We start from the raw sequence: 17,152 nt of genomic DNA on the forward strand, positions 1-17,152 counted from the left end.
TCTACTAAAACACAGTATCAAACAAATAAACCGAAAAACACCCTAACATTTTTGCACCAAAGGTCTTTGGGAAAAAAAAAAATGCAAGACCCACTTAGGTATCATCAACTTACAGTATCAGCACAGCATCACAAAATATTAATGAGACAGCAGCTAACAGCAGTAGCTACACAACTCTAATTATAAACACTATAAACTGCTACTTATAAACTTCCAAAACATAAACACATCACACAAGGACAAATATTTTACCAAACCAAAACAAACAAACCCACACTAATTTTTGACAATTTTACAATTTCTATTTTTTTAACAATTAAAAAACCTTCTTATCTTCAAAGTACAGAAATTCTAAAAACAACCTTAGTCTTTATGAGTTCAGGTAAAAATAATTTATAGATGTCCTAAGTAAATTAAGCCTTTGTCCTTAAGCCTATTAAGAAAGTGTCTTCCATCACAGAAGTCACCTGAAGTATCTTTCAATAAAATGTTGCTGAAATTAACCATTACACTTGTTAAATAGACTTTTTATATTAAAATCAAATTTTGACATGGTCTTAAGGAACCTGCAGCCTTACTAGACAAGACAACACATCACTCTGACTCAGATTAGTCAGTCTAAATATCTGATCCTCAAGACATTTACTCCCACTGATGTACTTCAGCCTGTTCAGATAAGAGGTGGATAAAAACAACTGGACACCAGAGCAGGCAGTTACCTCTTAGTGTCTCCATGTGTACCTTTCCTAGATACACCAACAAGGACTACACTCCATTTAAAGCACTCCCAAAAGAGTATTAACACTCAGGTTCCCTGGAAAAGATAATGCAGACAAAATGTCATAGTCACACTTCAGGTTGATGGAATCTAAGCTTTTTCTCTATGAAGTGACTTGCCATTAAAAAACCTCCCATAGCACGAAGCACCAGATAAATTCTGCATTTCAGGGCTAAAAGCTGTCTCTGGACAGTGCTGAGAGTGAGAGCCCTGCAGTTATCTTTATTACTAACTTATAGGGAAAGAGCAGGAAGAGCAAAGCAAAACAGAAGATAACGCGTAATCCAAAATACTAACAAACCAAGATGCAGATTCAGACATGACCAGTGAAACCTAGGAACAGCCCCTTCAATATCTAAAATGTCTCAAGCCAGCACAATCTCATAGTTCACCCACATCTGGAAAACACTCTCAGGTAAAAGGTTAATTTGCTGAATTTTGATTAAACTTGTCCTGCAAGATCTAAACAGCATGAGTATTACAGCAACATCAATTGAACACTCATAATCACCTGGATTTGATAAGATTGCGGGGTGTTCTCCCATTACACATGGATAACGAGCCTGTACGCCCTGGTTATGCAGTATGTTATTTCCACAGTGTTTGAACTCTTTGGATCCCCCAGTTTAAACATTCATAAACAAGTGGATCAGCGATGGAGTAATCTGATCACTTCTAATCAATTCACTACCTCAATTCTGTAGTATTTCAAGGGTCTTGTAGATATTTATCTATTAATCAGTTCCCAGCCAACAAGCTTCCAACCACTGCTCTTGAAAATCCAATTGCTCTCACAAGACTCACTAAAATATCTGCTCATTACCAGGTCAATCCTGAGGAGGCATGCTGGGATAAAATGACCAGAACTATTTATGGCAGAAGAACACCCTGCTTTTCTAAGGATGTCAAACAAAACTTTCCATCACAGATGCATTTCAATCAGCCAGCCTGCACTGTGCCTTAGTAAAGCTATTAGACGACCTGAGTAAAAAATAAAACAAACCACTTCTTTTTTGAGGTGGGAAGTTTTCAGCTAGATCCATCCCTTTGTGCAAGCGAACTGTTGCACAAATACACTGCCACAGTACAAAGGTCAACCCATCACATATCAAACATGCCAACTGCTGCTTAAGAGTTATCGCCTCTGAAAATATTGGTCCATGTTTTCCATGCTATTGCATTACCAACTCACTTGACTGATTCTTTACTTGGAAATACTGTGGGTGGTTGTTGCCATGAGGTTTTTTGTCAGTTATCTTAAATGCCTTAGATTTGTTTATATTTACAGATTTAACATCAAAGATGTAACATGCTTATCTGCATGCAAAATAATGGCCCAAAACCAGAAGAGAACAGATTTCTAAAGAGGTTGTCACTACTCCTTAGCACTTTGTGAATCAAATCAACTAAATGCTCGCTAAATGTCATTCTCTACATGTACCTCTGTAAGCCCTTCCACTGTTTAGCACCAGTTCCATCGACACACTATTACCCAAGCATTTAGTTTATTGGATAATAGTCACATACACACAAAAATGTGGGAAAAAAAACCAAACACACACACATACAAAACAACAGGCTGCAAAATCAAGCAGATTAAAAAAAGAAATAATGCCTGGAGTTAAGCAAATGTAACACATGAAACATTAAGAGTCTTTACCCCTTTTACATCTCTGGTTGAAGCAAGACAAGTTAGAAAAACACTGAATTCAAAATAATTCTGTCTACCATTTTTTTTAAATCCTACAGCCCTTTCTCTGCAAGTATGTTCAACATCCAGTTAGTGACGAAAGACTGAACAAAAAAAAAAGCCAACAGAACATCAAACATGACTGCTCTTATTCTCCAAATAAAGAATTAAAGTGCGACTCTCACATGAGAGTACAGCGGCTTGAGAACGACGTTCTTACTGGCATCCAGGACCATACCAGGGCTACAACAAAAACCATTTCCATTTGTTACACAAAACTCAAATGATAGCAACAAAGACACTGAAACTCATGTCTGTCAAAACACATCCACAGTCACTGGGTTGCCAGACAATGCCCCCCAAGAGCCTGCATTCTGGAGGAGCTCTCACTAACTTGCTTACGCCACAGCATTGCGAGAGCCCAGCCTTAAGCTTAAGGTCCCACCAAGAAAGGCAAACACTTCTTTAGCACCTTGTCATGAAACTATTGTTTGAGTTAAATCATAACTGGAAGTTACTAGTTGCCAATGAGACAAGAAGCTGTGGGAGGGGCTGCAAAAATATACTCAAAGACGTCACTGGCATCACAGAGACACACAGACGTGTACACACAACTCTCATCCTAAAGTATCTTGTGAAAAGTAGTTTGCTGGTCTTAGGCTCCAAGAAGTTTATCTGCAAGAATTTTTTCTTCTTCAAACCAGTTACTACAACTAGTATTTTGATCTTACCCAGTGAAATCCAAAACCAAAGTAATCCTTGGCAGTTTGGCCAAAATATGACTGGCATAAATCCAGGTACTTTGGATTACGCAGTAGCATTATGAAACAAGGATAAAAGCTTACGTTTATATCCTTACAGCTTGATGTTTGATATCGGCCTTCTATTTTTCCAAAATGTCTTCTAAGCTTCATTGCCGTAAGACAAAGCTACCATGCAGGCCTCCTGAACTGCAGAGTTTTCAGAAGTTAAACACAATTGGGGCAAATCTATTATCTGGATATTCCCCTTTAGAGAAAAACCTCATTTGCATCGCTGAGGTTTTCTCGGGTTTCCATCTCTTGCAAACATTATTAACAAAATCTGTGTAAGGACTTGTGCCAGTGAAAGAAATAAAACAAGCTCAAATGCTAGTAAAATTGTTTAAAGTACAGAAAGATGGGTATTTTCCTTCTGCTGTTACCACCTCAGCTCACATGATTTTAATATAACCTTCTGTATGAAAATATGAAGAATTAGCCTGTCCAAACACAAAGCCTGGGAAACATCACTTTGGATTCTGCTTTTCCAAATGAGCAGGTTCACGTCATTTGTTATTACTCTATTATTATTCTAAATAACATGTGTTAAGTGTTTTTGTCTAGAGGCAAAGTGTCACTCTTAACACCCACTTCTGCAACTTCCCAGTATAACTAGAAAAGATTTTTATCTAGATGATTACCAACTCATGTTCATCTTTGCAAAACCTACTGGTAGAAACCAAGGCACTTTGGGAAGCAACTTCTTAAGTCTCAAAAGGAAATCCATCCCTCTTTACACCGCTCTCATCTCCCTCACTCTACACTGTCTATGAAATTGTGGTATCTGAAAACTCACCGGTATTTTTGCAAGCACTATATGCAATTTTACACCACAAAATTACCTACCTTTCTACTGCACTCCGCTGTCAATATATTTATTTTGAAAAGGCACGTGATACACAAGCAGAAGAAGAAAACCCATATTTGTTTTAAAGTTGTCTATATAATAGTCATGAGCTTCCAATCATAAACATGAAAGAAAACACTCACAAAGACTGGTAACAAATCATTCCCTACAATTATTACTATACTATTTGTTGCAGCCAATTACACATGCCACCACCAACTACTACCAAGTCAGCTACTTTTAGAGAGAATGGTGCCTGAAAAAGCTCTTGAGCTTCTTCATACAGTAAAAACTGGTTGTTTAATTCAGTCTTTTGCTGAACCTAAAGAGCTATCAAAAACTTGCAAACACGGCGCCAGGTATTCCAGACCTGCTACCACCATGGGAGCGATTCAACACAACCTCATCGTAGTGGACTCATGACAGTGTAGAGCAATGACACCTACCAAAAGTGCATTCTGTCTAAATTTCAACCAAAGGGAGGGAGATGGATTAAATTACACCAAATTGCTATTCAAGCCCTATTGGAACATAGTGATATGCAAATAATAATGAATGACAGTTTCAATGGTACTAAATACAAACTACAGAATTATTTTGCCTGTATTAAGCTAGTTCTGCAGTAGCACATTGGAGCTGCACACAGTATATGCCAACTAAAAAAATTATTCTGACATTTCTTACTCCAAATTTACATTCCACGACCCCTTCAATTCCAACTCTAGCTTGAAGGATTTAAACAGAAAATGGTGGTTTTCAGTTCAGAAAATGCAGTTTCTAGGAAGGAGACAAATGGACACAGAGGTGTCATCTTCACACCTCTGAAAAGGCAGCTGCACAGAGGAGAGTTCCCTCTCCCAAGACCAAATAAAACCCAGTAAAAACATACCCACTACACTGCCCTGGCACTTCAATCAAAGCTTACCTGTACAATACCCAACACAAGACGTTTTTAAAGGTCCCCTCATCCAGGGTGTCAGCCTGCTGGGCAACGTGGAGGGATGTGGGAGATTAAAACAAACTAAGCACTGGAAAATTCTGCAGCTTTTGAATGAAGTACACATAGTTATATTGTACACAAGTGTTGTTTTCCAACTCAGTTTTGTTCTGTGTAAGGTGGGTAAGATCACACAAAACAAAGTGAGGAAAGCTACATTTCCTGCCAGTATGAAGGAAGTTTAGCAATTGCTCAAAGTGCAACAAAGCATTCAAAAATCAGAACAATGCTCTTTTATTTAGCACCAGAGTCCCTTAAGAACAATCTTTTTATTTCTTTACATGAATAAAGAATTCCTGGCATAGCACCTGGCTTGACACCATTCAATATGTTAAACCATTATTTGAAAGCAAACACCACCAGGATACTTGTTTTCTTCGCACAGAGCTCACCGCTTACATCAGACTCCAGGTACTCACTCCACTTTTCTTCCTTCTGGGTTACAGTGTAGACTCCCATGATAGTTAGGCACTAACTCAGCTTTCATTTTATAGCTAAGCTTCATATAACCTTATAATATGGAGACGGTACCAATTCCAAGACTGCAGTAGCCATGAGGAAGAAGGAAATGTTTGTCCTTCAGCTAAGCCACCTAATCACGGTAGCTGAAATGATATCAAGCAATACACCCATGGGTGCTGAGTGGAAACTTACCAGAGGGAGAAGAGAATGAATAAACCTATTGACACTGGGCCCTCAGCACACATTACTGCAGTCTGAGTGACACAGCAGATGCCCTTGACACCTGAGCTGTTAAAAACAAGCAGGAAAAAAAATGGTCCTTAACATTTAATAGGTATCCAGTATGTCATCCCTCTGTCAAACAGGTGAGTTGCACCAACAGGAACATGAACACATGCACTGAGCTTCCTTCCTTTAAACCCTAAACCCCCATCTATCAGGAATAGACACCTTCCAGCACGACTCTGCATCGGCAGCTGCTGTTATGCTAGGGAAACAAGGCGTTTCAGGAAAATGTTAATAGGGAGGGGAGGAAATAAGAAGTCGAAACAGTAAAAGGGATTAGAATGAAGTGATAAAATACAGTTAGGACAATTAGTAATTTCAAGCATCCTGAACACCTCAGCAGGAAGAAACCTAAGCAGGTCTTGGGCAACAGTTCAATTGAATGCAGTGTCCGTGCTCCTTCCTGAGCAAAACCAGGTCAGAACACGGTTATTGCATGTCTCAGAAGTAATACACTGAGGCAAAGAAAACACCCTGAGCACTGGCAGGGCTGGCAGGGAGGAAAGAACTGAAGGCGTGAACAACACAGACTATGAGACTGATCCCTCCTGTGTGCTCACGGGTCAGCCAAGTTCCTTCCACCAAAGCAGCCAGCCCACCGCTGCTGAGACCGAGGGCAGACACCTGTACAGCACAGAAAGAAAAATGTAGTCTTATGAACTCCACCACCACCAAACCATCCACCAAACAGGCAAGAAAATGGTTTTACATAACACTTTGATCTAATCAACTGCGAAAAGAAACACATTTGAGCTTGAGCTAGCACCTAGAAATAAAAAAAACAAGACTTTTTAATAAAGGTAACTGCCTCCTGAGTTTATCTACTAAAACTGGGATTTGTTTTACATTTTCATTGCACATAGCCTCCAGCATTCTCAAAAGTCACTCAAAAAAAAAAAACAAAACCAAACCACAACACAAAACAAGCAAACACACACACACCAAACAGGCATAAAGTGGAGTTTGAATTTACAAAGAAAGTCACCAGAGGACAAGACTGCTCCAGCACTCTATCATTAGCAAAATAAGAAGACACTTCTGAAAACATGTATTCTGGGGGTACAAGAATAGTGTTGCTGCTGCTACAGTTAAAGCATCACTACCATATTACATTAGAGTACTAGACCCAAGATTCACAGTGTTTCTGTCTCCCATCTCCTTCCACACACATGCTGCCTTTTCCCATCTGCATCTACAGAACCTAAGGTGCTAATTTTTAATTGCTGCCTTTCTGTTCTTTCTCCTCTCTGCACTCAGCCCCACTACCCGATGCCACCTTCCCTTTCACTCTGTGGAAAATACTATTAATACTGCACTGCAGTGCATTCAGAGCGTATTTTCAGCACAGAAACCCAGTGAAGCCAAGAAAAACATAAATTTAACCACAATAGTACACTAGAACTGAAATTCCAATATGGAATTAAAATTCTGTATAGGTGTTGACTCAAGCTGTTGACTTTTTTAGGGGTCAGAGAAAGCTTTGCAGCTAATCCACAGAACTGGAAGTGCTTCCAACTTTTAATTCTTTGTTTATAGTAAAAGCTTTGTAGATTGTACTCAAGTAGAGTTAGTCCAATTAGTTATGACATCTACAATTACAGTTGTACCAGTTCAGCCAAATAAAAACAAATACAAACCTGCCTTCCATTTTTTCCCATGATCATAGATACATATTTAAATACCATTTAACCTAGGTTAAAACAGTTTCCTACAGGTGCCACAAAGGGTCCCAAATTCCAACTCAGACTGGTGATTGCCTGCTGTTGCTAAAAACTTAATTGTCGCTTATAGCAAGGCAGAGATCTCTTCCTTTCTTTTCCACTGATGACACACCCTGATCGCATATTTGGCTTTTCGAGTATTACACTGCTGCTTGCCATACTAAATTTAGGCAGAATCTCCTCTACTAGGAAAGAAGGAACAAAGCAATGTATTATGTTTAGTCATCAATCTGTTTCCTTCCCTTTTTCTAAGCGGGCAAAGGGTGTGCAGGTGTGGGGGTTTTGCCAGAAAATGTTTAGATATGTGTACCCCCAAAAGAACACAATGCTGGAGAAACCAGGTTGAAGAAATGCCCCAAAAAAACATAAGAGTTTTTAATGGCCCTTAATCCCTGTTAAAATTCATGCTGGAATCTTGGTCCACCTCATACACATCGGTTCTGCTTCCTCCAGAAAATTCTACAAGATGCAAAACTACTCCCTATATTACATCACATCACATCACCTGGTGAATTTTTTGATACATCCAGGGCACAAAATCCATCAGAATTAAGAACTGGCATAGGTCTGAAATGTAAATAGAAGAATCTCCTCAAGGATACAAAAATGTTCAAATTCAAGTCCTACCAAAACTATGTATTTCCTGTTAGTCAAAATAAAATTCAATAAATACAAGCTTCATCTTTTCTGTTAATTTCTTACTGTGAAAGAACCAGGACACCACAACTTGGCCATATTTTAAATGAAAGCAACATTCAGAGAAGGCCATTGTTAATAAGCTATTGTACTTATACCCACAAGGAACAGCAACTAGTTTTTCAATATTTTTCCCCTAGCTGAAGACTACTTAATGCAGGAATCAGCAGTCTGTTCTATATTTCCTTGAAATCCAGACATTCATAGTTGTTAATTTGTTAATTCACTATTCCACAGACATTAAGGAGAAAGAAAAAAACACACAGAAAATAAAAAAACAGCAGAACACTACTGAACAAAAAACAGAACACAACTGAACAAAATCCACTCTATAGTCAGGGATCTGGAATTCCTCAGGAATGGCTGAAGTTTTGGGGGCAATACTTCACCTACGCTAATTTCAACAGGACAGAACAGATTCAGCCAACTCCACACAGAAAATAAATGGAAGAAGAAACAGGACACGCAGGTTTTAGAACTTGTAAAAATGACATCATCAGAAAAAGTGCCTCAAGAAGATACTCTCTGCAAGACAGCAAATAATGATCAGCATTACTCCCTTTCTGCCAAACAAGACCAAATAGGAAAGCTGCAGCTACCTAGTAATTCTGACCATAAGCTTTTTACTCTTTCAGCAAAAGCCTGTGTCTAAACATACAACTTTATTAATGGTCCTCTCTCAAAGTAAGTTTATTACAACAAAATTTTCCACCAAGAATTATTTGTCATTATTCTTAAAAACAAATCAATCAACCACAGGAAAACTATTAAATATTGCAAAAGCACTATTAGGAACAATTATCTAGCCAGATTTGACATAAAGCACTCTCTTATTTCAAAAACCAAAACCAAATCCACCTCCATCATATGCAGAAAGTATCTTTCTGCACACACTTTGCAGCCATCATAATGCAGCCGCCAGAGGCAGCTACAGATACAGCAAAATCCAAGACTACTGTTGAAACCCAAGAACTTCTCCTAGCAACCTCTGCTCCCTACAGTCCCCTGCAAAGCCAGAGCAAGGATCAGGAAAGATGCCTGCAAAAGGAGCACTGTGGTATCCTCCAGCTTTACCTGTGTATCTCAAAGGAAAAAAAAAAAAAAGTGAAAAAACAACAGAGAGAAGAGCCAAATATTATTCACTTACTACAGCCACCACCTTTGGGAATCTTCAGCAAGACTATCAACTTGATTCCCTCACTCTATCTCCTTAGCTCTGCTTCATTTACCTACTCCATCTACCCTCCCACTACCTCTTCTATTTCACAAGCACACATATGCTCTGGAGATAGTTTACGCATTCACTAATTAAGTCCCATACCAAAACCAGGGATATCTGTTAGAGCTGCAAGCATTCAAAGATAAGAAGTAGATTATTATTATTAATGATCAAGGTGTCTGAAGATACACCACAACCTTTTGCAAGCACATACCAAGGTTCCTCTAGACTACCTCATCAAATAAAAAACAAGCTGGAAAAACCCCAAAGCAAACAAAACTTTTCTTGTAGCACTTCCCAGTAGTCATCCTGAAACACAAGCTTAATGTTCAGACATTTTTAAATTAAGCATTTGGTTACCATAATATACCAACATGCAAAAAACAAAAATAAGCAGATACCAGCTGCAGTGATGCACAGGAGGAATGGACATACTTTATCTCATTACGCAAAAACTGGAGATTGCAAGCGTATGTTTCAACAGTAAAAGGAAACAAAAGTCATTATTTCTAGAGATGCTTATGCTACTTTCTACAAACATCTGATATGTTTTGAAATCAAGTCTTAAGTGTCTCTGTACAAGCAAACAACTGACTAAAATGCAGAACTAGAAATGAGAATTTTTCAGCTCACTTCTGAAAAACTAGGTATCATCTTAGATATACATCACCTTCAAAAGAGTTAATAGCTACAAGAAGATAACTGTTCTATTGCAGTTCCTCTGAACTCTCTCTACTGCTCAGAAGTAGAGAGGAGGAGGCAAAGCATGGTTTATCTCTCTTTTTAAAATCAGAAGCCAAATTCCATGTGAAAGGAGCAACAATCCAGTAAAAATGCAGGGAGGAAGAAGCACCCCCTTTCTGAACTGCCTGGCTGGCTGTGATGGTGCTTGGTTCAAGTTTTGTACAGCAGTATCTGGACTGCAGCAGCTTACGCATCTCCAAGACAGCAACTAGAACAAGCACCAGACAATTCACTGGATGGTGTGAAGGGTGGCAAATAAGTTATTTGAAGAGCATAGTAGGATTTGATAAAATATTCAAAATCGCAACCTGTGGACAAGGATCATACAGACACTGCCTGAATGAACTTGCAGTTTTTGTGCACTTCAAAGTGATCTTTCCAACTATCTCAAGAGCTGTCTTCTGGAAGTAAAAGGAGTTGCTAGCTTTATTTCTCACTATAGTCATGAGGTGGGAAAGCTGCCTGTTCATTTTCTGCTGGAAGCATTTCAGCAGGCTGCAAGACTATACAAATTCTTTCTGACCACAATTCAGTTTCAGTTTGGATTAACTTAATGAAAGCCACAATAAAAACCAACAGGAAAAGCTTTATCAGAGAAATTTTTACCATAATATTGTGTCTTACAGAATTTTAGATTCATCAGAACCGAAACTTTAAAAAAACATGTAAGCAGAAATTTGAGTATGCACCAAGCAAGCGAGAATGCAGCTCCAGAGATAACAACAGTAACTGGAAATCTGCAGCAGGCATTCCACCTTTATTCATCAGATCACTTTCTAAATGGTGGAGAACTAATTAAAGTAATTCTGTAAAACTATCACTGTAAGAGGAGACGTGGTGACTAGATCATGCCCTGCGTGAGTCCTCTCTTCTTAACTGCATGAATAATGAACAGAGATGCGCTTGCAGTGATTTCAGCCACTCATTTCAGTACTGTTTTGTAGGCTGCAGGAGCACAGGGAGACTTGTCACAGTTGCATTCTGCAGGATTAATAACCAATAAGAGGAAACAGCGCAACAAGCATTACTTTACAACACTTTCCCTGAAACAATAGAGCGTGTTCCACAGAACACCAATGTCTGACTGGAAACAACAGCTGGATGTTGCCTGTGCATAGGGCTTATCAGCTCATCACTAGCAGAGCTATTAGTTGGGCATGTGACTTTTTCTATAAACAATTTTTTAATTTTGGTACTGTACTAACTCTGCATTAACAGTGCATTATGTTCATGTTGTAAAAGGAAAGATACAGGGAACGGAGCTAACCAAAGAAATAAGGATAGCCTGAAACACATGAGAGCACCACAAACTGACAATGCCCACCTTGTTCCTCGGACTCTTCCCTCCCAACCCAGCCACACTCCACACAACGAAGAACAGGAGCATCCATCCAGACTGGCTGCTCAGCCCAGGCCGAACACCCTGGGCTTGATACATGAACTCACACGGTACCTGCCATCAGTGTTCCAAAGAGGGGTCCAGAGGGCAGGAGCTGAAACAAAACACCCTGGATCTTACTTCATAAAAGGCAAAGAAACTCATGCCCTCTTCTGCAGAAGGACAGGGATGTTTTGTTGTTATTGTTTTGTTTTTTGAAATTACTCAGATCTTCCAGAAGAAACAAGGAGAGGTTCAGACCTACAGAGATAGGAACAAGCTTCCTTCCCCTGTTCCAAAACACAACTACACATCAAAAGGGAGAACATGGAAACAAGCAGCACATACAGTTCCAGCCTGGCCTCTCACAGCCCCAGCACTTGTATCTGAGCATCCATTCATGTCTCCCTTGCCACAACCGAACCGCTGTCCCTCCCATTAGCATTTATACCCAAAAAACATTAACTGAAGACATCCAGAATAAAGCAAGGACAGTTAAAATGAAATTCACTGCCTTAGTTATGCTGCTGTTCTGCTCAGGCAAACCTGAGAATGACTTGACATCAGATCACAAGAACAATGATTAATCATGCAAGTATGTCCTGTTTGTAGGAGGCACAAAGTAACAATTAACATTGAAACAGTGTTTGATGTGCTTCAATTTTACAAGAGTTCACCACCAATGAACACAAAGCTCCAGGATGTAAGCTTTACTGGTTCAAAGCCATCTATAAAGGAAAAATCATATCCATTTCACTTTCACTCCATCTTAAAGTTTCAGGATCTTGTTAAAAAGAGAACTGATACACTCAGCAACTATTCTGAATCTCTGGCAGACTTCCTTACTTTCTACATATTTAAAGATACCACAATTGCATCACTATTAATCTATTAGGTATTCTGATCCCTGTCATCCAGCAACCTAGTACTTTTTAAACTGTCTTTCTCAAAGCTAAAATTTAGACAGGACACAAAATCATGCACTTTCTTCTTATGGCATAAATAGTGCCACTCTTGAAGTCTGAAGAGAACCACAAGATTTCCAGCATTTTCTCAGACTTGCTATCTGTTAACATTTTTACATCTGGTTTACAGTTATAATTCAGAAAAGTAACATAATCCACTATTTTCAGTCATTATTTTAGATATTATTGAAAAAAATATGGTTTTCAGAGTTCAACTCCTGTTGTAGATTTTTCTCCCACATAAAGCCTACATTTTATCACATCGCCTTTAGTGGCTTTACATCTACAAAGTATCAAGAATGTTCTGTACCATAATAGTATTTAAACTGAAGTGCGAACACATTTAAAAGATGAAAATAGGCACAAGTACTTTCTAGAAGAATAAACTCCTTCAAGGGACATGTACAGTTAAATCCAGACCCCCATATACTAAGTAAACAATATATGTACAAACGGGGCAAGAACACAGTGACAGCAGTCAAAGGAACACGTGCTTTCCAAAGTGACACAGAATCTGCTTGATTGGATATAGCTTCGTTTAATTCTTACTGTTCATCAAAACGCTAAATCTATTTTACTAACTTTTTTGAATTAAGAAAAAACAAAAAGCAACGCCACAAACAAGCCCGAAGGGCAAAGCGAAGCAGAGGGATGAAATGACCGACCCCTTCGCACAGAGATCTAAGGCCAAGCCAGAACATTAAATTATGTTCTGGAGCCCCAATTCAGCACCACAGCAAGTGTTCAAACTCTCGTATAGAAAAAGAATAGGTGACGAAAGAACAAACGTTCCTCTCTTTCTTCTGTCACACACACACACGTACACACGCACTACGACAGAAAAGGGAATTTTTCAGCACTTTTCCTCACAGCTCCCGTTCCCAGACGCCAGCCGTCCAGTCATCAGCCGCTTTCCGTTCCAGCGCCCCTCCGGCCCGCGCCGAACGCACACGCGCGCCCGTCCCTGCGGAGGGCGGGCTCGGGTTCCCGCACGCTCCCTCAGCACGCGGAACAGAAAACTACCTCGGGAGAGAACGGCGGGGCCGGGCGGCCGCTCTCGCCGCGGGAGAGGCCCGAGCACCCGGCGGCAGCCGCCTGGGGAGGCACGGGGCAGGGGCCGGCCCGGCCCCCCGCCCTCCCGGCCGTTCCGCGGCGCACGGAGCCCCCGGCGCGGCCCCTGAGGGAACGTTCGCGCGGGCGGCGCCCCCCTCACGCGGGGCCGGCGGGGGAGGGGCGCCCGCGCGCGCCGCCGGCCGTTCCCCGCCGCAGCACCCCCCACACACCTGGCAGTGCGAGACGACGAGGCTCTGGTTGCCCTCCCCGTGGTACTGCCATTCATTCTCATCCATCTTCTCCACTTCCATGCCCGGCCCGGGCCGCCGCCGCGCCCCGTGGGGACGGTGACTGCCGCCGGCCCGCCGCGCTCACGCCTCCACCATCGCGGCTGCGCACCGCCCCGCCGCAGGAAGTCCCGCCCTCCGCCGGGGGGCGGGGTGGCCGCCGGACCGGCCCGCCGCGCGCACCGGGCGGCCATCTTAACGGCGGGCAGAAAGGAAGCCTCTGCAGCACCGGCCCTTTTCCGTTCACCCCGTCAGCCGCTGCCCAGAAAGGCGGAGAGCGCGGTCAGAGCCCGGTCAGAGCCCGCCGAGCAGAAAGGGGAGAAGAAAAGCATCTTCCTTCAGAAGCAGCAGCCCAGGCGCGTGTGGTGGTTGCCCAGATAACGCATCCAGACACCACACTGTATAAAATGACAGAGGTTATTCACATGACCAAACACTAAGGAAAAAAAAAAAGTGGAGCTTTGGCTTTAGAGTTTTGTTTTCCTGCTAAGGCTGTTTTCAAGGTTACAGACGTTACAGATGAAGAACAGCAACTCCCATGTTTGCACATGTAGTCTGTGTCTCTAAATAACTTTCTGTGCTTTAATACACCAGATATTTCAAATACATCACAGAGATGTTCACACACATAAATATGAAAATACACATAGCATTCTTTAAAACTCTATTAAAACATTAAGCTGTTTTCCTGGCCATTATCAACATGGTTCAATAGTTTCACAAAGTAGCTCAACAAACATCTCTCTATGAATATGCACATGAGCAGTAAATTTAAGACAAATTATCTGAATATCCAAATTTCCTATCACAAATACAAGATTAAATTCTAGATCCCTTAATCCAGTCAATTGTATCACTACAAGTTTTTACTAGAAACAGCAAAACTTACCCTTGAATTACCAGTTGAAAAGCACCACTTGGGACTCCAAACACACACCAGAAGGGAACCAGCACTTTCACGTTTTCCCCTAAATAATGACCATTTCTATCATTCAGATAGTAGCCAAACTTGACTCTGTATCACAGTCTGTTTACAAAGTCAAAACAAAGGATGCATTTTTATTTTTGAAGGAGAGAAAAGCTGCACCCAGAAGTCTGAAAATAAAACTTGCATAAATCTGCAGTGAGTCAGTGATCCCTTTTTAAAATGTGTGGTGCTGTAACTTACACTGCTTACAGTCTAATTTCACTAGAACTTTTAAAATACTCGGGGGTTAAACAATTTATACCTTTTACCAAAAGACGGATTAATAAGCACTTTTCCTTTTTACTTAACATGCTATGTGCACCTACATGAAAGAGGAAACATGGATCCCTGCTCCTTCTGCCATTTAATACAAATTAAAATAATGACAGGGGATGTTTAAAGTATGTTTCTGTCACCTGTGTTTGCAAAGTGTCTTTATGCCGTGCAACAACAAATGGATACATGAAACATACGGAAATGTATGAACACTATCCAGACTTACCGAAAGTGTTACAAATAAGTTACACTCAGCCTGTGGTAAGATTGTGGTATTTATGATACCTGCATTAAAAATTAACTACAGATAAATGGTACATGGACATTCACCAGGCTTCCATGGAGAAATACAAAGGCAAATATCATCAATGCATTGTCTTGTAATGGCAGAACTAATTGTTTTTTCTGTTCTTTCACACTTCTGAAGAATGTACGTCTCCAGAGGAAAAAAATATATATAAAATAGAAGTTTGAGGGCAAACACACAGGAAACACGTGGGTTCTAACAGAGTCTCTCTCACTGGTCACTTCACCTTTTCCCCTGGCATTCCATGGTGGGCACATCACAGGGGTGTTAAAACACATTGGTAAAACCTGGAAACTGGAGGGACAAAAGCCTATTAACATACTTTTCTCTCCATTGCCGTTTTTTAAATATTACTAATTTCAGGTATTATCTGTAATGTGCTTGAGCTGAAAAAAATCTTAAGCATTTGTGCCATTAATGGCACATGGCTACGTCTTGTGGGGTAACTAAGCCTTATGTAGACATACTTGGATTTATTTTAATTAGCGAGCACGCAGCTCAGCAGCTTTCAAAATGCAGCTGAGGATCTCAGGAGATGACCAGGTGTTCAGTGGTATTTCAGTATGTAAACAAGTTTAAAACCGCACAAGGAATGCGTCAGGTAATCATACCTTCAGTTCTAAAGCTCCCACTTAATCCCCTCACCATTTCTTTTTGATGTCACATGAAGGAGTCAGGAGAGCACCACAGGCCTCAGATACATATATTTTTCGAGTCCCACAATTGCATGAGTTAGCTACAATTTATGACACAATTCGTGTTTCTCAGGACTCTTCCAGTATGTAGAATACCAAAAAAAGGTAGATGGGTACTCAACTATGCAAATATTATCAAAATACTGACACATAAGGCTATCAAACAGATTTGCAACTAAAAATGATAAAATAGCCATCCTGTCTGTTTACATGAAGAAGCCAAACAACACCACATTAACTAGTATAAAATTTCTTCCCACCTTGTCTTCTATCACCCCATGTCCGCAGTTTTGTTTTTAAACTGCATTTAGGCAGTGGCACAGAGCTCATGTCTTCAGTTTATCCACCGCAGCGCCCCGGGTCATGCCTGCTGTGCAGACCTTTCCCCTACCAAAGCCCACCACAGGATTCCCCTCCCACCTCCAGCTCTCAGCCTTTGCTGTGGTACTCCAAACCACAATGAAGTATTTTAGAAACTAAGCAAATCAATGGCTTCAGGAACAGGACTCAAAATAGGAAGAAAGGTGAGTTAAGGTCAGTGCAGATGAAGCGACATACATGAGCTTGCACAAACTTACCCAGCCGTCAATAACCACAGATGTGAATAAACAGACATTATAACTACTGAGAGGTTTAATTGCTACATAAAGTCTGATGAGGGAGGAAATGAACTTACAGACACAGCATAAGTAACTTGTCCGTACAGCAGGTATAACCCCAAAGAATTGCCAAGACAGACAATATTTTTTACACATAGAAAAGATAATTAAATACTGTTTTCCATGCAGCGTTTATTGGGAAAACAACAACAACCTACAACTAATTATTGGAGGAGGGGGAACCCAAAAAACAAATTAACAACAGTGTTGTGGTGAATTTTGGGGACTGGTAAGAGAAAAATACGGACAAGAAGATCTATTAGGATCTAGAGGAGGTCTTTGAAGCAGAATACTATGGTGAAAACCCAGTAGCTTTGACAAGGTAT

At 40.6% G+C, this 17,152-nt stretch overlaps 1 protein-coding gene across 8 annotated transcripts in view; it reads right to left on the minus strand.

Annotated features, from left to right (window-relative positions):
- Positions 1 to 17,152, minus strand: part of IPPK (inositol-pentakisphosphate 2-kinase) — a 57,205-nt gene that overhangs the window by 18,943 nt on the left and 21,110 nt on the right. Inside the window, exon 1 of one of the 8 annotated variants that reach the window (XM_065074504.1) lies at positions 13,866 to 14,047. The exons of 2 other annotated variants lie outside the window; for them this stretch is intronic. In XM_065074504.1, coding sequence (XP_064930576.1) covers positions 13,866 to 13,946 — 81 coding nt within the window. In that variant the 5' untranslated portion in view covers positions 13,947 to 14,047. Of the gene's footprint in view, positions 1 to 5,040; positions 5,670 to 13,442; positions 13,537 to 13,605; positions 13,708 to 13,865; positions 14,048 to 17,152 lie in introns of those variants that run through there. 5 more of the 8 variants (XM_065074503.1, XM_065074507.1, XM_021296467.2 and 2 more) reach the window with 5 other exon arrangements.

This window comes from Columba livia, chromosome 10 (genome assembly GCF_036013475.1).
Source record: "Columba livia isolate bColLiv1 breed racing homer chromosome 10, bColLiv1.pat.W.v2, whole genome shotgun sequence".
NCBI lineage: Eukaryota > Metazoa > Chordata > Aves > Columbiformes > Columbidae > Columba > Columba livia.